Source organism: Loxodonta africana, chromosome 12 (genome assembly GCF_030014295.1).
Source record: "Loxodonta africana isolate mLoxAfr1 chromosome 12, mLoxAfr1.hap2, whole genome shotgun sequence".
Taxonomy (NCBI): domain Eukaryota; kingdom Metazoa; phylum Chordata; class Mammalia; order Proboscidea; family Elephantidae; genus Loxodonta; species Loxodonta africana.
In genome coordinates, this window is record NC_087353.1 from 87,981,413 (window position 1) to 88,003,291 (window position 21,879).

The 21,879-nt window shown below is 47.2% G+C and overlaps 1 protein-coding gene across 1 annotated transcript; it reads right to left on the reverse strand.

The window, feature by feature from the left end:
* Positions 1 to 16,143: 16,143 nt before the first annotated feature.
* SPACDR (sperm acrosome developmental regulator) lies at positions 16,144 to 21,777 on the reverse strand. Its single transcript, XM_023541731.2, has 3 exons — positions 20,432 to 21,777; positions 19,747 to 20,157; positions 16,144 to 17,559 (listed from the first exon to the last, which is right to left on the reverse strand). Exons 1-3 carry the CDS (start codon positions 20,483 to 20,485, stop codon positions 17,326 to 17,328), a joined length of 699 nt encoding a protein of 232 aa, XP_023397499.1. The 5' UTR covers positions 20,486 to 21,777; the 3' UTR covers positions 16,144 to 17,325.
* Between the last annotated feature and the right edge of the window lie 102 nt (positions 21,778 to 21,879).

The window sequence follows — 21,879 nt, forward strand, 5'->3', positions numbered from 1 at the left end:
CACTCGATGCCTCCAGAGCGCCTCCGGGTGTTCCGTCGCCTCGAACTCGGATGGGAGCCTCTTCCAGAGGTGAATCGGGGCGGGGCTCTCCCATGGGACTCTGCCAAAGGTGGTTGCTCGGAGGATAACTGCCTCTTCCATCCTCGCGGCCTTTTGTGAGTTATTTTTTCTTTCGAGGGACCCGTAAGATATTCACCTGTATGAAAATAAGTACCTGTATGTTGGATACAATGAAAAAGTTTCGGTGGATTTATCTTGAGTCCCAAACTTCTCCAGGTCGCTGAACATCCTAGGACTTCGGGACAAGTGACTCGAACTCCCACCGGCTCCCTATGTTCATTGGAGCAGGTCCCCTCAGTTCTGTGGGTCTTCGTTTCTTCATGAATAAAATGTAGTAGAATTTAATACGCCTGATGCTTTCCCAGAGTGGGTTGGTGCTCAGTCAGCAGACATGTTTGTGAATCAGTTTGCGAGCCTTCAGATTCTTATCTTCGCCAGAGATGTAGGGGATGACCAGATGAAATGGGTAGCATTCCGCCATTGAAAATAATAATAATAAAGGCAAATCTTAATTGTGAAACACTAGAGACCTTCCTGCGAAAGTCAAGAATAAGGAGGTATGCTCAGTGTATCTCAGCTATTGAACTGTGAAAGGGGGGTTAAAAAAAAAGAACACCAAACCCTTTGAAAAGGAGTAAAAAAGAGTTAAAAACAAACCGTTGCCCTTGAGTCGATTCTAACTCATGGCAACCACATAAGATTTTCAGTATCTCATTTTTCAGAAATAGATCACCAGGTCTTCTGAGGAAAGAAGCCCTGATGGTACAATGGTTAAGCTCTTGGCCGCAAACCGAAAGGTCGGTGGTTGGAACCCACTCAGAGGGAGAAAGATGTGACAGTCTGCTTACATAAAGATTTACAGCCTTGGAAACCCTATGGGGCAGTTGTACTCTGTCTTATAGGGTTGCTGTGAGTCAGAATCGACTTGATGGTAGTGGGTAATGGGTCTTCTTCTGAGGCACCTCTGGGCGAACTTGAACCACCGACCTTTCAGTTAACAGCAGAGTGCTTAACTATTTGTGCCACCCTTTCATACTGTGAAAAGGAGTTAAAAAAAAAAAAAAAAGAAATGAAACCTGTTGTGTCAATTCCAACTCATAGCGAGTAATAGAGGGGTGCAAATATAAAACCATAACGTAAGCCATAAAATATAAATCGGTTACTTATATGGGGAAGGAGAGACTAGTGTGTCGGAAAAAGGCTAGACTTCTCTGAATGTACTTTGTTTAGTATATTTGACTTTGGAAACATGTATATGTTTTACATGATAAAATTAATTTTAAAAATCAATCCCTAAAAGATGAAAGTAAATGAAACAAATAAGCCACTGGATAATTTTAAAACTCAATAATTTTTTTCTGTACATCTCTAGTAGGATATATCCTAGGACAAAAATAACTGCTATAAATATCTTATATTGTTTTCAATAGTCATATTGTTGGAAATAGGTGAAAATGTGTAGGATAAAACAAATAATAATGTTGATATCACCAGAACTGGAATGTTGGTGGGAGAAAAGAGATACAGATTTAAGATCAATGATGCTATGCAAATTCCCTATAGGCTTGAATTTGAGTAGGATGTGTCTGTATGAGTTCATGGTATATTTTAACTTAAATTTTACAATATATACTAGCTCTGTCCACTGAAAAACCCTCAGAAACAATGACAAACTTAATCAGCATCTCTGGCCCCCAGAATGTGGTCTCTAAATTCCATATTCCTGGACCTTTAAAAACTTGTGCAGGAATGTTCATAACAGCTTTATTTATAATAGCCAAGTACTGGAAACAACCCAGATGTCCATCAATGGGTGAACAGTTAAACTATGATACATGCATACTGTAGAATACCATTTGTTATGGATTGAATTGTGTTCCCCGAAAAAACTATATGCGGAATTTCTGGCTTTTATACCTGTGGAGGAGCCCTGGTGGTGCAGTGATTAAGAGTTGCGGATACTAACAAAAGATCAGCAGTTCAAATCCACCAGCTGCTCCTTGGAAACCCTATTGGGGCAGTTCTTCTCTGTTCTGTAGGGTTGCTCTGAGATGGAATCGACTTGATGGCAAGGGGTTTGGTTTTGTTTTTGGTTTATACCTGTGGATGTGATCCTGTTTAGAAATAGGGGTTTCTTTTGTTACGTTAAAATGGTCATACCAGTGTAGGGTGGATCCTAAAAAAAAAAAAAAAACAGAGTAGACACAGAGACCCCACACTGGGGGGGAGGAGTGAGTAGACAGATGATATGTAAGGATCATCTACAAGCCAAGGAGTGCCAAAAAGCCAAGGAACCAAGGAACATCCAGGGCTACTGACAAAGAAGGAATCGACATGACCAAGACCTGATTTGGACTTTTAGCCTCCAGAACCATGAGAAAATAAATTTCTGTTCTTTAAACCCACCCGCTTATGGTATTATGTAACTAAGACTAACCATGACACCATGAATACCCCAGCCCCTTCCTCCCTCCTACTAAGGACTCCCACTTCTCCCCAGATCTCAGCATACCCTTCCACATTGGCCAGGGCAGCCTCCCCATCCTGCCCCCACCAAGCCTCACTCCCAGGAGACAGCTCCGAAGACTGTACAGAGCATGTGCATAGCAACTAGGCTTGCCAGGCACCTCAGGAAGCAGCAATTCTGATGCAGATTAAAAGTGGTGTGTTTGAGGTCACTTCTGGGGACCAGCTGCTCCTTGGCAGTACATAAAACCCTAGAAGCAGAAAGATGAGGACAGTGAGAGCTGGAGGAGTGGGGCAGGTCACATCCCCTGCCAGAAGGGAGTTATGTGATTTGGAAGTCATCCAGTGAGAGATGGGCTGAAGGAAGACAGGGTATGGGTTCAGATGGAGATGGCAGAACAAGTCGGGTGAGTACCACCCTTGCAGGAGAGCCCTGCCGTGGCCTGGGCTAGGGCACTGGTCATGAAGTCCAAGTTTCCCCAAGGGGATCAACCTGTCCTCCCTCTCTCTTCTCCACCCTCAGGCCAGGGGTCCTAACCCAAGGTGGGACCCACTGCAGCATAGGTGCCTCTTCCACTTCTAGGACACTGGTCCTCCACATCTTCCTCCTCTTCTCCAGACCCCAGGCCAGCTTCTACCACCCCACCCCCAGAATCATTGCTGCCCCACTTGGTGCCAGAACCATCAATGCAGTGAACCTGGTGTTCCTGAGAGATTTATCCTCTCCAGATTCTCTTCCCCCGACATCGGCAGGTGCCTAGTGTGGTTATGGGGCTGGGAGGATCCTTGCAGTAGTATTGGTTTGGAGGGTCAACATGCCACAGACCAAAATGTGTCTCCTGTGTGCCTCTGGATTATACAGCTCATCCACCTGCCCTATGCTCCCTTACCACTGGAAAGATTCATCTTGATCACAAGACACTCACCTGCGTGGGGATGGGAATGGAGTAGTTATGACCTGGCAGAAGAGGTGACCTCCCAACACACACACACTCACAAGTAAGCATGTGCTTGTCCACAGGTACAGATCCCATCAAGAATCAGTATCCCAAGTTGTCACAGGGTACAGTTACCCTGTCAGAGGAGATTAGATCCGCTGGATCAGGACCTATGAAGACCTCCTTGGTCCCTGTAGGAAGCCAGGTGAAATGTGAAATCAGGATCCCAGACCCACCAGCAGGCATCACCCCACATTTCATCTTTCTCTCCCCAACAGGGATAAAACTACTTTGTGCAAATTAAATAATGTTCCCCTTCTTCAAAGCCCTTTACTGCCATCTGATGGAAAATTGCCCTAATGGCTCTATGAATCTATGTTGACTATGGAGCTGTGCCGGGCACCATCTGGACAATGGTAAGAGGCGGCCTAAGGAACAGGCATGGAGATACAGGGTGGGCTCCAGGAAAGGAGGAACCCACAGGGCCCAGTCAGGGGTGTGGGGAAAGCAGTGGTGGGAGACAAGGGTTTCGGACGGGGCAGACAGATGGCTAGTCTGATACCACTAACTGGGACCTCAGTGGAGTTACCGAACCTCTTAAAGCCACAGTTACTTATTTAGAAAATGAGAGTGGTGGAAACACAACTTTGATGGACCACCCTTAGGACTAAATGAGATGATAAATGCAAAGCTTGGCTTGGCATGAAGTGCCCTGACGATGGTAGAAATAACAACAGAAATAGACAAGAGAGGGAAAGAGGAAGAGAGGCTGTTCTCCAGGCAGCAGACAAGACACCACTAGCTTGAGAAGTTTTTAACTAGAAATTAGCTGTCCCATGGAACCAGTGTCACCAAGGGCCTATGTTACCATGGACAGAAGACTGGATGGTGACGGGGTGGAATGTTTAAGGGAATGGGGCAGGGGCTCCATCAGCTAATGCTCAGGCTGAAGTCCCATTGGCCAGGGCTTTCATACAGGGACGCTTCCCAGTTCCTGGACACAACCTAGAGCTCCTCAGCCACCCCCATAAGGCCGTTGTGAGCTGCCGAAAAAGTGAAGGCCAAGCCAGAGGCCAAGGCGTGCTTGGCCAAAATGGCCGAGACACTGGCAGAAATAGGTGTCCACGTACCGCAGCGCCACCAAGAGCTCAGGGCTAGAGCAGACAGACTGTCCGTGTTCCTCTGCTCTTCAGCCATCCCCCCTGACCTCCTAACATCTCCACCCAGGTCCTACCCAGAGCCTAGTGCCTTCTGCCGGGGACTCTCCCACCAGACCTGAAGGTTGACTAGACTGAGGGTAGAGGCGTGAGAGACTCCTTCCCCCCAGGCCCCAGCCCCTTCAGAAGGGCTTGACTTGTGGCCTAGGCTGGTGGGCTAAAGAGAGGGGCAGTTGGCAGTGGGCACACGGTCCCTTCATTTTGGACACTCCCTGTTAGGGATTGAATTGTGTCCCCCAAAAATATGTATTGTAAATCCTAAACCCCTATACCTATGAATGTAATCCCACTTGGGAATATGACTCTCTGCTATGTTAATGGGACCATATCATTGTAGAGCGTGTGTTTTAAGCCAGTCATCTTTGAGATATAAAAAGAGCATATTAGGCACAGAGATGGAAGCACAGATGGAGGAAGACAGATGCCACACCACATGAAGATGGCCAAGGAACCAAGAAGGAACAGAAGCTGAAAAGAGACAAGGACCTTTCCCCAGAGCCAAGAGAGAGCCTTCCCCTAGAACCAGTGACCTGGATTCTGACTCCTAGCCTCCTAAACTGTGAGAACATAAATTTCTGTTCATTAAAGCCACCCACTTGTGGTATTTCTGTTATAGCAGCACTAGATAACTAAGACACCTCCCTTCCTCAGTGACCTTGGGGTAAAGTCCAAATTCCTCAGGGGCATTAGAGGCCCCACCTCTTCTCTCAAGTTTTATAACCCCTCCCCTACCCAATAGGAACCAGTTCAGTGTCACCAGAGACCTTACCCCAGTGCAGCCTCTGGTGCAGGGACTCCCCATCAAACTCATCTCCTATTAAGTATAGACTCCCAGGCCCCACCTCAGATATGCAGAGTTGGTCTCTGGTTTCTAGGCCAAATCTGTATCTTTAACAAGCTCCCAGGTGATTCTGACATGCCCATAGTTTCCGGAACCATGACAGTCCACGCTCCCACTCAGTGCGGCTGTGGTTCTCAAATGTCAGTGGCCTTCTTAAAACAGATTGCTGGGCCCCATGCCCCCAGAGTTTCTGATTCAGTAGGTCTGGGGTGGGGCCTAAGGGTTTGCATTGCTACCAGTTCCGGGAAGGGGCATGATACTGATGCTGCTTATCTAGGGACCCCACTTTGAGAGCCACTTCTTCAAGAACTGTCAAAAGAGAAAAAATCTGAGCAATAAGTCAATTAGAGTTCAAAGGTTTCATGGGGTGGAAAAAACTGCTTAAACAGGGATCACCCCTCTGAAGGGATGAGCTTGTCACATTACAACCTTGATAGCTTAAAGAGTACAAACTGCTAAGCGGTTTCCCAAAAGGGGCATTTAAAATGATTGGTTTTCATTCATTTAATTGGCAGGAGGCAGCTTGGATTGGTTTATTCAGTTTGCATGTCTCCATTCTATAGGCTAGCTACTGCTTATCTAATTATTTAAGCTTTTCCCAGAACTGTCTTTATCAAGACTCTTCAGTTTCTGTGAAGGGTTGAGTTAAGTTTAAACAAGGGGAGGGCCATTTTCTTCAACATTTTACAACTTCTTGTTCACCTGCATGCCAGTTCATTAGGTACCAGGCCCTATTGCAAGGTTCTTCACATCATACAGCTGTATAGAATAAATATTTAGCTTATTTTTCAGATAAGGAAAGTGAGATCTAGACAGATTAACTCAATTCCTCAAGGTCATACAGCCAGGAAAGGCAAGATTTGAACCCAGATCTTTCTGACCCAAAAGGCTGGACTGGTTTCGCCTCCTGTGCACTGCCAATTGTCACCTCCTAGGGGCTTTTCTTTTTTTTTAGGGGCTTATCAGCACTCAGCAGCTAACCAAAAGGTTGGCAGTTTAAATCCACTAGTCTCTCAAAGTAGAATAACCCGGAGATCTACTTGTGTAAAGACTGCAGCCTAGGACACCCTATGGGCAATTCCACTCTGTCCTACAAGGTTGTTATGAGTCAGATTCAACAGCACACAATGACAACAACAGGGAATTACCTTGTCTTTAGAGGTCGACTAAGCACTCCCTGAAGCCTGAGAAGGTGTAGGATAGGGTTCTGAAGCCCCTCTTCCCACACAGCCTGGGGTTCAGAGGACTTTGCAGGGAGCCAATTTCTCTGCCCAGAGTGCTCATGAGAAGGTGACGGAAGCTAACTCCTAGTGTAGTTCTGAGCCCCAGTTCCTTCCATCCTCTGGAGGAAGAGCCTGGAAATGGAAGGCCCCCTGACTTCTCTCCGGTTGGTGTCAGGAAGAGTTTCCTGGATAGAGAACCAGAAACCAGGAGAAGGGAAAGGCACTCAGGCACTGCAGGCAGAGCAGGATGAAGGCAGGTCCTGTGGGGAGAAAAGGAGGGCTGTGCCATGCAGTGGCTGGTGTCTCATAAGTGCTGCCCAGAGGTTTTGCCCAGACAGTTCCCAGGTGGAAACATATCCTTGGGGGCAGGGACCACACTAAAGGCTGGATCAGGCCACAGCTTCGGATGGGGTGGAGAGTTGAGCAGCAAATCCCAATGAGACGCTCAGATGAAAAACAATGTGGTGAGGAAAATAACAAATCTGTATGGGCTAGCAGGGATGAGGAAGAGGGAGGTGAGCCCAGGGTCCTCCTTTCATGACTTTCCTCACCTGTGACCTCTGACCCGGGATTCTCCCTTGTCACTCCCCACTCCCCACCTGTGTGGTATGGGCCTGAGGTCCCTCCTGACAGTGCTCATTCCCCTCTGCCTGTTCTTCCCAGGCCCCGGCTTAGTGCATCTTCTTATTGGCTCCTGGATCTTAAAGTGCCTCTTGGGTGGGGGAGGGGAGAACACAGCCTGGGAGTGAGAGTCAGGGGCTCAAAGGGAGTGACTCGCACCCCTGAAGCCCATACTGATCACATTGGGTGAGAATGGCAGAACTAAGCAATAAATATCCTTGAGTCATCCTTCTCTATCCCATTCATTGAGCACCTACTGCATGCCAGGTACCATGTGGGAACAGAGCAGTGAGCACAGTCCAGGGGCAGAGCATGGGAGGGGATTTAGGGAAGGCCTCCCTGAGGAGCTGAAGAGTAGATCTGAAAAAGAATAAGAACAAGCCAGGTGAAGAATGTGGTGGGCAGGCAACTCTCAAAATGGAAGAATCAGCATTTGCCAAGGTACAGGGGAAGAGAAACAAACTTGCCAAGGTACAGGGGAAGAGAAACAAACTGAAACTAGCCAAGAACAGGAGAAGTAACAGTGAGGGGAAACCTGGAGAGACGAGCTTGGGCAAGCAGGCAGGGACCACAGCCCAGAGCAGAGGTGAGAGCCTGGATTCCATCCCAATTGTAACAGGATGCCCTGAAAAGTTACAATGAAAAGATCTCTCTAATCTCATAAACATTATTTTAAAAATCTGCATGCTAAAAAAAATAATAAAATAACAGTTAAAATATATTCTTTGAGAAGAAGAATAAAGTGAGGAATCACTCTAAACCCAGCCGTCAAGTCACTTCCGACTCATAGCGACCCTGTAGGACAGAGTAGAACTGCCCCATACGGTTTCCAAGGGGCCCTTGGTGGATTTGAACTGCCGACCTTTTGTTAGCAGCCATAGCTCTTAACCACTATGCTACCAGGGTTTCCTTTTTATATATAGCTACAGTAATCAAGACCGCGTGGTATTAGAGAAGGGACAGAGATATAGATCAACGGAAGAAAACAGAGAACCCAGAAATAGACCCACACAAACACGGCCAATTTTTGACAAAGGTGCAAAAGGAATTCAATGGAGGAAGGATAGCCTTTTCAACAAACAGTGCTGGAGCAATTAGACACCCATAATGAAATAAATGAACTTTGCCTTAAACATCACACCTTATACAAAAATTCATTCAAAAAAGGATTGCGCCCCCAAAACTATGGCACCCGGACGCTCTGTTAACTCAGGACTGAAACCATTCCCAAAGCCCACTCTTCGGACAAAGATTTAAAAAATAGACAGGACTATAAAACAAAAAATAATACACGTGAGGAATGTGCTTCCTAGTTCAATCAGATATACGAGACCAAATGGGCAGCTCCTGTCCAAAAGCAGGATGAGAAGGCAGGAAGGGACAGGAGTGGGACAAATGGACACACAGGAACTCAGGATGGAAAGGGGAGGGTACTGTCACATTGTGGGCATTGCAAGCAATGTCACAAAACAACATGTGTATACATTTTTGAGTGAGAAATTAACTTGAGCTGTGCTTACCATATGGCCCAGCAATTGTACTCTTGAGCATTTATCCCAGAGAAATGAAAATTTACATTCACACAAAGATCTGAACACAAATGTTCATAGGAGCATTCTTTGCAATAGCCAAAAACTGGAAACTGCCCAAATATCCTTCAACTGATGAATGGTTAAACTCCAGTGCATCCGTACCATGAAGTACTACTCAGCCATAAAAAGGAACAAAATATTGATAGATGCAACAACTTGGATGAATCTCAAGGGGATTGTGCTGGATGAAAACAACCAATCCCAAAAGGTTATATATTGAATGATTTTGTTTACATAACATTCTTAAATGGCAAAATTACAGAAAATAGATCAGTAGTTGCCAGAGGCTAGGGAATTGGGAAGAAGGGAGATGGCTGTGGCTATAAAAGTGTAACAAGAGATATCTTTATGATGGAACTGTTCTGTACCTTGACAGTGGTGCTGGTCACACCTGTTATAAAATGCATACAACTAAACAAGTACACACACATAAAAATAAGTGCATGTCAAACTGGTGACATCTGAATAAGGTCTGTGGATTTTATCAATATCGATTTCCTGGTTGTGATATTGTACTATAGTTATGCAAGATTGTTACCACTGGGGGAAACAATATGAAGGGTATACAATATCTCTGTGTTGTTTCTGACAACCGTATGTAAATCCTAAATTATTTCAAAGTTAAAAGGTAAAAAAAAAAGAATAGAGGCCTAACTCAGTTAAATATTTGCAACTCATATCATAGATGTTGTTATCTGCTGTTGAGTCAGTGTCATGGATTGAACTGTGTCCCCCAAAAATATCTGTCAACTTGGCTATGCCATGATTCCCAGTATTGTGTGATTGGCCACCATTTTGTCATCTGATGTGATTTTCCTATGTGTTGTAAATCCTATCACTATGATGTTAATGAGATGGATTTGCAGCAGTTATATTGATAAGATCTACAAAATTAGATTGTGTTTTAAGCCACTCTCTTTTGAGATAAAAAAGAGAGTAGCAAGCAGAGAGATGGGGGGGACCTCATACCACCAAGAAACAAGAGCCAGGAGAATACCACATCCTTTGGACCCAGGGTCCCTGCACTGAGAAGCTCCTTGACCAGGGGAAGATTGATAACAAGGACCTTCTTCCAGAGCTGACAGAGAGAGAAAGCCTTCCCCTGGAGCCAATGCCCTGAATTTGAACTTGCAGCCTACTAGACTGTGAGAGAATAAATTTCTCTTTGTTAAAGCCATCTACTTGTGGTATTTCTGTTATAGCAGCAGTAGATGACTAAGACAGTCAACCCCCAACTCATAGGGACCTGATGCACAACAGAATAAAATGCTGACCAGTCCTGTATACCTGCGCCATTCCTATGATCAGTTGTGGATCGTAGGGTTTTTATTGGTGGATTTCCCTGAAATATAAAGAGCTTCTAGACATCAATAAGAAATTATAGCAAAAACAAACATGTATATAGCACATAATATGTGCCAGGCACTGTTCGAAGTGTCTTCCATGCATTAATTTAGTAGATCTTCACAACAATCCTACATCATCTCTATATAGCTAATAAGCGGTAGAGCCAGCATTTAAAGTCTCTGGCTGTCTGGCTCCAGAATGCAGGCTCTTAAGCTCTATGAGTCTCTAGAAAAGACTCACAACCCTAGAGTCGAGGAAAAACAACTGGCTTTTAAACTTTGGGGAAGATAAAGCAAGAGAAGGATGGTACCCCCACCCCCTGCCACCCCCAGATCAGCCTTCTTACATCCTCATCTGTTCCAGATTTGGGCAAAGCCAGTCCTGCCACACCCCAATTGGGCCAGTACTCAGACTCCTCCTTCAACACAAAAGAACAAGCCATGTCTTCCAAAACCTGTCCTGCAGCCACTGGGGAGAAAGAGGCAGGCAGAGGCCATGCCTCAGCTTCAGCAGGGAGACAGACCCCAGCATGCCTGATTAAGTGAGCAGACAGCTGTGGGGCAGGTGAGCACAGCATCCCAGGCTCCAGCAAGGAGAAGATAGGCAGCTCCAGTAAGCAGCCAGGGGACAAAGAACCCAGCATAAGGCCACCAGGAATGCCTGCTCCCAGACTTGAGGCCTTCCCAGTGTCTTGGACAAACTCCAGCCTCTACATCCCCAAGCCCTGGTAAACCATGGAGATATCTCAGAGAGCGAGGTACAGACAAAAGAGGCTAGCTCAGCTTCCTGGGCTCCCAGAAACAGTCCTAGAGACTAACCCTTCATTTGACGGGCTACTGTGACTTCTTCCTTCAAATGCTGCCTTGGTTAGCTAGTGCTGCTATAACAGAAATACCACAAGTGGGTGGATTTCACAAACAGAAATTTATTTTCTTACAATTGAGGAGGATAGAAGACTGAATTCAGGGCACTGGCTCTAAGAAAAGCCTCTCTCTCCCCGCTCTGGGGGAAAATCCTTGTTTCATCTTCTCTAACGTTCTTCTCAGCATTTCTTGGAGATCTCCACATGGCTTCCATCCTTTCCCCATTCGAGCTTCCTTGCTTCTGTGTCTGATCTGCTCCTTTTATGTCTCAAAATTGATTAAGACTTAACCCTACACTGATATGGCCTCACTAACAACAAAGAAACCCCTATTCCCAAATGGGATTATTTCCACAGGTATATTAAAAAAAAAAAAAAAAAAACCCATTGATCAGGAGTCTATTCCAACTCATAGCAACCCTATAGGACAGAGTAGAGCTGCCCCATAGGTTTTCCAAGGAGTGGCTGATAGATTTGAACTGCCAACCTTTTGGTTAGCAGCTAAACTCTTAACCACTCTGCCACCAGGACTCCTTCCATAGGTATAACCAAAAAAAAAAAAAAAAGCCAAACCCATTGCCATCGAGTCAATTTCAACTCATAGTGACGCTATAGGACAGAGTAGAACTGCCCCCGTAGGGTTTCCAAAGGGCGCCTGGTGGATTCAAACTGCCAACCTTTTGGTTAGGAGCCATAGTAGCTCTTAACCACTGCACCACCAGGGTTTCCTCCACAGGTATAGGGGTTAGGGTTTACAACACATATTTTTGGAGGACACAATTTAATCCAGAACAGATGCCAACCAGGTAGAAAATGCCAGTCCTACAGTCCTACACTCTTTCCCTCTCATTAACCTCAGTCGTGCCACACCTGAGAGGAAAATGGGAACAAGTTAAAATATAACTACAGAAAACCCACAAATGCATCTATGTACACACAGCTATACACACAGCACACCTCTGCTGTGTGTCTGGGCATAACTCCAAGGCCAAGGCCTTAATTCCTGTGCACACCTCTGTTGTGCCTTAAATACCACACCCCCAGATAGGAACCCTCAGCATTACCCTGCCTGAGCCCAGCTCCCCTCTCCCAAGGCTCAAATACTAAGTGGGATGAGGCAGAAGGGGAGGCAGAGGCATGGGTAGGAAGAAGCTCTAGTCTCCAGGACTAGAACTTTGTGTCTGAGTCGGGGAAGAGGAACTGTTCCAAGGTTTAAGCAGAAAAGGTTTTACTTAGGGAAACTCAGAGACAGCTTAAGAAACAACTCACTTTGGACTGCTAGGAACAAGGTTGAAGGAAGTTGGGACTGTGTGTCCTCAAACCCTGGACTATGAGGTGGACAAAGGAAACCCAGGACTCAAACCATAGTTTCTGGAAGCTGGCAGGGAAGCAGAGTAATCGGATGGTTCAACCCTAACATTTTATTTGAAAAAACTAAAGTTCAGTAGAGGAAGGTGACCCTCTCAAATTCACACAGCAAAGTGGTGGCAACACTGGGACGAGCACCCAGCTCTCTGGACTCTTTGTCAAATACTCTTCCTCTTACTTGCTCCACATGGCATTCTTTAAAAAAAAAAAAACAAACAAACAAACTCCCAAAATGGTTGCTGGTTGGAACCACAGGACCGCTGGTTGGATTGTGCTTTCCACACTTCTGGTGAGGTTTACTTTCCAGTTCATTCAGCACCTTCTATGTGCTAGGCACTATTTTAGGCCATAGGGATAGTAATCATAAACCATAATTCATAATAGCCATTATCATAACAATAGCAGCTAGCATTTATTTTGCCCTTATGTTGTGCCAGGCATCATCTCCTCTGATCCTCATGACAACCCTATGATACAGGTACTACTACTATCCCTGTTTTACAGATGAGGAAACTGAGGCACAGTTTATACACGCAGAAAGTATTAGTTTAAACCATTTCCCATGCTCTTAACTACTACGTTTCACTGCTGAAACGAGGATAACTAAGACAGCTGGTTTAAGCAGGAGAGTGACATGTTTTGCAGTGTGGTCAATGGATTGTAGGGGTCCCAGGGAAGAAGCAAGAGAAAAGATTTGAAAATTTCAGGCAATCTGATGACTAACGGAGGAAGAGGGGTATGTGGGGCAGGACTAGTGAGAAGCTAGAGCGGATCTGGGACCAGCACTCTCACGTTGCACTCTACACTCCCAGGACCCTCTCTCTAATAGAATGGGTGGTCTTTAAAAATAAAGACCCTTCCTAGCTAGGCCCACCCATAGCCCTACCACTTTTACCTTATGAAATTGGGCAGCCTTGGGGGGAGGGGATGGCAGAGTGCCTGGGGTTGGATGTGGAGGGGAGGGATGGTATCTGAGGTAGGATTTTTTCTCAACACTGTCATCAGGAGGAAACACTGGTGGTGTAGCTATGTCTGCTAACCAAAATGTGAGCAGTTCAAATTCACCAGGTGCTCCTTGGAAACTCTATGGGGCAGTTCTATTCTGTCCTATAGGTTTGGTTTTTGCGGGGGGGGGGAGTCATCAGGAGGCAGATTTTTTTCTGCCCAAGGCTGACTCTGTTGCCTCCCCCACTGCTCCCTACCAGCAGAGAGCTGGGGTGGGTATTAATCCCCCCTCCCTAAATCTATACCAAAGGAGATCCTGCATGCTTCTTCTTCCAAGTTGGGAAGTTCCTCCTCAGGTCTCACCACAATCCTTCTCCAGGGCTCTGGGCTGAATTACTTGGGTGTACTGAGATCTCTAGGAAAAGAAAGTTCTATGGACCTTCCTTCCCCTTCAACCCCCACCCCCCACCCCTGCTCCTTCTTCTCCTGGAAATCTCCCTGCCCCCTCTAGGCCAAGCCCAAACAGGACTTCATGTCTGGAGAAGAAAAGCAGGGGTGGGATGTGCCAGCAGCTCCCTTGGCTGCTGGCTGAACTCATCTTCTTCCTTTTCCTCCTTCCCACTCCCAAGATGCTCAAGAAGCCCAAGAAAAATGAGAGCTGTATTCCACAAGCCCATAGTCTCAAGCCAGGACTGGCGCCTGGGCCTGCAGCTACTTGCAAGGCTATTTACTAGTGATCCTCAAAAGCCCAACCTTCACCCTACCATACATACCCTTCTCTCACAGAAAACTTAGGCCCCCAGGAGGAAGAGGAGCTGGTCTCTAAGGAGTCATAAAAAAAAAACCCAAAAAACTAGGAGGGGCTGATTCTGGATCTTAGTGAGGCACCACTCCAAAGCCCTGCAACCTATTAAACCTCAGAGTTCCTGGGACACAAAGAGTGCACCAATGGTGTTCAGTCCCAGAACAGTTCCTGGCACATAAGGGGGACTTGATGAATAATTGGTGATTGAAAGCTCCAGAAATGAGCTACCGTACATCAGTCTGATTTGCGGCCCCACCTGAAAACAGGCTTTGACTTTAGGCTAAACCCAGAACTGATTTCCAGTGAAGTCACTTCATTCATCTATTGAACACCTCCAAGGCAACATGCCCTGTGTGAACTAGACTCATTAGCTGGAGGAATAAAAGCTGCATGACCTTAAACACGACCTTTCTGTCCCTCGGTTTTTCCCCTGAAAAATGGAAGCAATACTTCATCATAAAGCTCTTGAGAATTACATAGAATAAGACTTATACAAATAGTCATGTTTTGTGCCGCTAAATCCATTCTGACTCATAGCAACCCTACAGGACAGAGTAGAACTGCCGTAGGGTTTCCAAGGGTGTAATCTAAACAGGAGCAGATTGCCAGATCTTTTCTCTGGTGAGTGGCTGGTGGGTTCTAACTGACAACCTTTCGGTTATAGTTAGCAGCTGAGCACTTTAACCATTGTGCTACCATGGCTCCTTAAAAATTGTCATTAAAAAAAAAAGAAACATTGCCGTGGAGTCTGTTCCAACTCATAGTGACCCTATAGTACAAAGCAGAACTGCCCCATAGAGTTTCCAAGGCTGTAATCTTTATGGAAGCAGGCTGCCACATATTTATCCTGCAGAGCCGCTGGTGGATTCAAACCACCAGCCTTTTGGTTAGCAGCCAAGAGCTTTAACCACTGTACTACCAGGGCTCTTTAAAAAAAAAAAAAAAGAAGAAGAAGAAGAAAATACTCATTTAAAAAAAAATGAACCTGTTGCCTCGAAGTCAATTCTGACTCATAGCTACCCTATAGGACAGAGTAGAAGTGCCCCACAGGGTTTCCAAGGAGCACATGGTGGATTCAAACTGCCAACCTTTTGGTTTGCAGCCAAGCTCTTAACTACTGCGCCACCAAATAAATGGTGGGTGATGTTAGTGTGGTTTTAAGTATTGAGGGGCAGATGGCTAATAAACTCAGGCGTTTCCTCCTAGGCTCAGGGTAGGGAGCTGTAGGGAGGGGCAGCTGTGCTGCTTGGGACTCCTGGGAAAGGTTATGTGGATTCCTTGCAATGGGGCCTTAAGGGGGGGATTTTGGCTGACTTTTCGAGTGAATTGCCTGCCCTGTAGCTCCATCACTACTCCCTTGCTTTGCTCAGGCCACTCCCTGCAGCTCACAACTAACGTCTCTTTGAGCAAGCTCTCTTCTCTTTGAGCACAGTTACCTTCTCCCTGTGCCCTCTCCCTTACCCGGCGACCTTTGCTGCCCTGCCTCCTGCTCCTTAGGCTCGGCGCCCTGCTGCCATCCCTTCCTCCTTCCCTAGCCCCACCTCCTTCCTTACCCCCGCCACCTCTAAGTCCTATGAACTGTCAAATTCCCGAATTTTCCTGTCAGTGAAATTTCTAGTCAAATATTCCTGTCTTTTTCGAGGGAGCCACCTCTGCACCTTCCAGGGGCTAAACCGCAGAGGGGACTCCTGGCTCCACGGTCATTCTGTTTTGCCAACCCCCTATCCCCTCCAAATCGCCAGACTCGGCTCTGGCAGTTCGTCCAGCAGCCCGCAGGGCCGGGTACCCTCCTCTGAGTGGGTGGGGTCAGCCAAAGCCCCGCCCTCTCCGCCCCTCACCCCCACCTCTTGGCCTAAGGTGGGCAGTCTCCGTGCGCGCACCGCGTCGTGAACCCTGGGAGGTGTAGTTTTCGAACGCTCTCGGAAGAGGCGAGGGTGGGCAGAGTCTGAGTTCCTCGCTAACACTTAACTTCTTAGTGACCCTGATATGCGTCTTCGGTCGCACTGAGCCTTGGGACGACCAAGCCCAAGTGCGCGGGAGACACAGAGCTGTGCGCTGGCTTTTGGAGGCTGGCGGTTTCCAGCCTTTGATAAGTCACATAATTTTCCCAGTCTCAAGTGACCCATTGTAAATACCTTCCTTGTAGGATTGTTAGGCAGAGCTGCTGGCTCGGGACCTAATACACAGCAGGTCCTCAATAAAAGGGTGCTGTTTTAGTTTTTTGGTACTAACCTTTTGGAGCCCTGGTGGTGCAGTGGTTAGAGCGCTCGACTGCCAACCTAACAGAAAGGTGAAACCACCAGCGGCTCCGCAGGAGAAAGATGTGGCAGTCGTTTCAGTAAAGACTGACAGTCTTAGAAACCCTGCGGGGTCGCTATGAATCGGAATGGACTGGCAGCAGTGGGTTTTTTTAGTGGGTACTAGGAGCTTGGAGTCGGCCCAGAGGTACTTCGGAAGAAAGGCCTGTCGATCTATTTCTGAAAAATCACCCATTGAATACCGTATGGAGCACAGTTCTGTACTGACACACATGGAGTCACCATGAGTCCTAACTTACTCAGAGGCAGCTGGTTTGGTTTTTTTGTTTGATTGCTATAGCTATTAGCCTGGCGGAGTTGCCAAAGGCAATTGAGCCCCTAGAAGTGTGGGGGGACCTAGAGCTGGAACCTGTTGATCCTGCCCCTTCCCTAGACCCACAGGTTACTCCCACAGAGTTGGGTTCCCACCTCAGGTGCCCCTTCCTGTCCCATTCCTTGACCCATGCAAGCTCCCCTCATTGCCTCTGGCCATCCACAAACACACTCCAGATCTACTCAGAAATATCTGATATTTATTTCCCAATATTTTTGATAATTTTTTACAAATTGAATAAATGAAATGAAGGGGAGTATGTGGGACCCCAGGCCTGGCCTTGGGCTCCCGATCAGAGGAGACATGAAAATTTCTCCTGACCCACATCTCTTGGCCTGCTGCCCTGATCCCTCCCATCAACCTCACCTGACAGTGAGGTGGGGGCTTTCTGAGGGTCTGGGGATGACCCCTAGAGGGGGCTTTGGGCATCCTGTTTCGGGCCCATAACTGGGTCAGGTTGGTGGCCTGTGTGGGTCCGGATGTGGCGCCGTCTCCGTCTCTCCTGCCTGCGGGCCAACTGACGCAGTTGTTTCCGAATGGCCCACAGCACCAGGTACACTTCTCGAAGCATCTCAGCCTCTGGTGACTCCAAAGGGGACCCAGTCTTTATTTGGGAGGCAACTGAGGCAGAACTCGCAGATGACTATAACAAAGAGAAAAGATGAGTGTACGTGTAAGTAGCTTAGTCTGGGGAGAGACCACTGGACAGAATAACCTATGGATAAACAGCAAAGGGCCAGTCTGATTCCACCTCCTCCATCAAGCTCAGCCCAGGCACTACCTTCTCCAGGAAGCCTTCTCAGACTGCAGTAGGTGCTACTCTCGTTTTTTTTTTCCTGTCATGCTACGTCTCATACACGATTGGTTCCATGGACTCATCTGCTTTCTCCGCTAGAATGCAAGCTCCTGGGAAACAGGGACTATGTCTGATCTACCTTTGAGTCCCTGCTCAGGACTTCATGAAAATGAAGGAGAGAATGACAGCCCAACCTCTCTCCTGACCTCACCTCCAGGTCTGTTTATCCCATGGGCTCTAGGACATCTCTACATAGATGCCCTACCAGCATCTCAAGTCATCTTGTCCTAATGCCCTAAACTCATTACCTTCTCCCCTAAGTCTGCTCTTCATCTTTCATTCTCCACCCCAGTGAATGGGTTCCAGCCTACCCTGACTTCTGTCCCTCTCCTTCTTCCCATCACCCCCATCTAATCAACCACCCAGCCCATCAATTCCACCTCCTAAATATTGCTCAGATTCATAACCTGTTCTACCTGATGGCTCCACCCCAGTCCAGGCCACCCTTATTTCTCAGCCTGGACTGTGACAGCCTCCAGTGGATCTTGCTGCCCTCTCCTTTTGTCCCTTCTGAGGCTCCCCTACAGGGCAGCCAGATGAGATTTTTTTTTTTTTTTTAATGTAATAATACTTTGTTCAAGGCCAAAATAAGCTGATTTGGTAGTGACCTAGACATTTAAACTTTTATTTTGAGATAATTGTAGATTCACACACAGTTGTAAGAAATAATAGAGATTTTGTGTAACATTTACCAAGTTTTCCCCAATGGTAAAAACTTGCAAAACTATAGTACAGTATCATAGTCAAGACATTGACATTGATACAATCCACTGATTTTCTTCAGGTTTCCCAGTTTTACTTGTACTCATTCGTATGTGCTTTATCTATTTTATTACATGCTCAAGTTCATGTATCCAATTACAACAGTCAAGATACAGAACATCTTCACAGGATTCCATCCTGTTGCCCTTTTATAACCACATCCATCCACCCCAACCCCTGTTCTCCATTTCTATAATTTTGACATTTCAAGAATGATATATAAATAGAATCATATAGTATATAACCTTTTGGGATTGGTTCTTTTCACTCAGGATAATCCCCTTGAGAGTCATCCAAGTTGTTGCATTTATCAATGGTTTGTTCCTTTTTATTGCTGAGTGGTACTCCATGGTATGACTGTACCAGAATTTAACTATTCAGCCATTCATCAGCTTGAGGGACATTTGGGTTGTTTTTGGCTATTGTGAATAAAGCTGCTAAGAACGTTTGTGTATGGATTTTTGTGTAAACATAAATTTCCATTTATCTGGGATAAATACCCAAGAATACAACTGCTGAGTCATATGGTAGCTGCGTGTTTAGTTTTACGAGAAACTACAAAATAGTCTTCCAGAGAGGCTGCACCATTTTACATTCCCACCAGCAATGTAGGAGTACAGGTGAGCTTTCTAAGTCAAAATCCGATCATTCACTCCTCTGCTTAAATGTTTTCAAGAGCTCCCGTTGCTCTTAGGATAAAAATACAAACTCCATAATTTGGCCTACCCACCCTGCCTTGTACAAAATGCCCTTGGCTCCAGGATTGCTTCCACTCCGACCCATACACCTTGGGCCAGTGCCCCCGCCCCTCCCCCCCTACACACACACAGCTGCTTTTCTCTTTTCATGAACAGCTCCTCCCACCCCTCCACTCCAGGCTAACTCTTTCAGGTCTCAGCTCCACCCTGTCTTCAGTTAGGGAAGCTTTCCTTGACTTTCTAGGTCTGGATGAGATGCCCAACTCTGGGCTCCCACAGCCTCCTGTACCACCTGTGTCGCACTCTTATGACACTGAACCAACAATGTATGTTATCTTGTCTGTAGTCCCCTAAGACTGGGTAACTCTTGTTCACTCTTGTATCCTTGGTGCCTGCCTCAATGCTTGGCATTTAGTAGAGATACAGGAAATAATTGAACAAGTGGATGGAGGGAGGAATGAGTCATTGGAGGTTGGGGAAGGGAACTGTTGGGAACAAGGGGAACGGTGCTGACCTTCCAAGAGCACATCTGCCAGCCAGTCTGCAGAGCTGAAACCATGAGTGTGGAGACAGACTGGGCGGCTGTCTGGGGCAGTCGCAGCAGGGATCGGCCCCTATGGCCCAGCTCCGTTCCACCTGTTGTCTCGGCCAACAAACAGGGCTCAGACACTTTGGGGGATTCATCCGTCTCGGGGAACTCATCCTTCTTGGGGAACTCGTCCACCTTGAGGGATTCATCCATCTTGAAAAACTCATCCATCTTGAGGGGCTTAGCCTCTTTGGGGGGCTTGACTTCTTTGGGGGTCTCAACCATCTGAGAAGGCTCAGCCATTTTCAGGGGCTTCTCCATTCTTTTCAACACATTTTTCGTGGAGTCAGCGTGTTCGAGGACGGACAACTTAGCTTTCTTTCTCCAAGACAAAATCTGTGAACCAAGATATGAAGAGCAGAGACATCAATCAACAGAAAGGAAGACACAGAGACCTGAAATTGGGGGTAATGAGTTTCATGGCCTTCTTCCCCACAACACCTTCCCCAGCTGTCTGTATTTTCCTCCCTCTCTGTCTTGTTTAGCCACAGGAGGCAAGGAGTGGTGGGAAGGTAGGTTGGGGTGGGGCGGACTGCTATGACCTAGGGGTCAATAACAACCACCTCTCATCCCAGCACATCAGGAGGACAAGGGAGTCTCTGAAACTCACCCAGCAAGAAATCTTTCGCCAAACCCATCGGAAGAACTTTACGACCACAGCCATCTCTCCTGATATGATGACCCCGAAATAGGGGGCAGAGCCAACAGTTGGTACAGGCGGGGCACAGGCTTCAGGTCAGTGGCCACCACCCAAGTGGTCTTGTAGGAACTGAGGAGCTTCAAGCACAGCAGTGAAGAAAGAAATAGGGAATCTGGGGGAGATCTTCCTCCAATGATTCATTCTAGGCCTTTCCTCCCCTCCCTGGGACAGGGAGAGGAGTCAAAAGTGGATGAGAACCTAGAGTGAAGAAGAGTTCTAGACCATTGTGAGAGCCTGCTTGGCCTCGACCCCAACCCCCGAGGACCTTTCAAGACCTAGGAAGCCAATCCCTTACGCCCTTTCACTCTTCTTTCCCCATATTCACAGAAGAGAAACTAACATTACCGAGTGTTATGTGCTAAGCATTTTCCACATATTATGTCATGTAAATGGAAACCCTGGTGGCGTAGTGGTTAAGAGCTACGGCTGCTAACCAAAAGGTTGACAGTTCGAATCCACAAGGCTCTCCTTGGAAACTCTATGGGGCAGTTCTACTCTGTCCTATAGGGTCACTATGAATCAGAATCGACTAGACAGCAACAGGTTTGGTTTGGGTTTTTTTATGTCGTGTAATCCTCACAACAGCCTTTCAGGGGAGGTATCACCGTCAGTGTCATTTTACTGATAATCTGAGATTTGGAAAAACAAAAAAACCTGTTCCAGGTCATAAATCTAGGGAGCTATAGGACAGGTCCGTCTCCAGGGGTTCAGCTTTGTCCCAGTTCCCTCCAGTATGGGTCCCTTCTGCACATTCCCAGGGTCCTTCTAAGGCAGAGCTGCTGCTTTCCTCCTCTTCCCCACTAGATGGGGTCCTTCTCCCCACCTGCCTCTACTGCCACCTAGGCAAAGGGGAGAGCAGGGAGGTCCTGGGACTAGAGCCAAGGCCCTCCGGGGAGGGGCCTGCTCACCCACAGGGCCTGTCCTCAGCCAGCTGAGGGTGGAAGCCACGGGGGCCAGCCAATCCTGGCGAGGGCACCATGTGCCCAGGGAGCCTGGCCTACACCCAGCCCCAAGACAAGCAGCCTATTCAGGGTCCCTCGCCCCGCCCCCAAGCAGCCACCCGGATCCAGCCCGCAGAGGGGACACGCTGGGAAGCTGGGGGTGGATCCTGCACAATCACCAAAGGCCTCATTGTTTCCCTCTCCCCCCTCAGCACGTGGGCAGACCCCCCCTCCTCTGCCTCTCCTCCCGTCCCTTCCCAGGACCCGGAGCTGCTGGCTCCCTGTTCCTGCATCTCCATCTCTGCCAGCCACATTAAACCTCCCCAGTCTGGACAAGCTCTCCAGGGGGGCTCACAGCCTTGGTCTCTTCTCCTGCGAAAGGAAACTACCAGCACAGGACCCCAGTCTTGACACAAG

Excerpts from the sequence above, each read along its gene's own strand:
- SPACDR (XM_023541731.2), bottom strand. The coding sequence starts at position 20,485 with ATGGCTGTGGTCGTAAAGTTCTTCCGATGGGTTTGGCGAAAGATTTCT. Across the intron at positions 20,158-20,431 it reads GGCGAAAGATTTCTTGCTGG|ATTTTGTCTTGGAGAAAGAA; the intron begins GTGAGTTTCAGA and ends CTTGGTTCACAG. Across the intron at positions 17,560-19,746 it reads GGCAGATGTGCTCTTGGAAG|TCATCTGCGAGTTCTGCCTC; the intron begins GTCAGCACCGTT and ends TCTTTGTTATAG.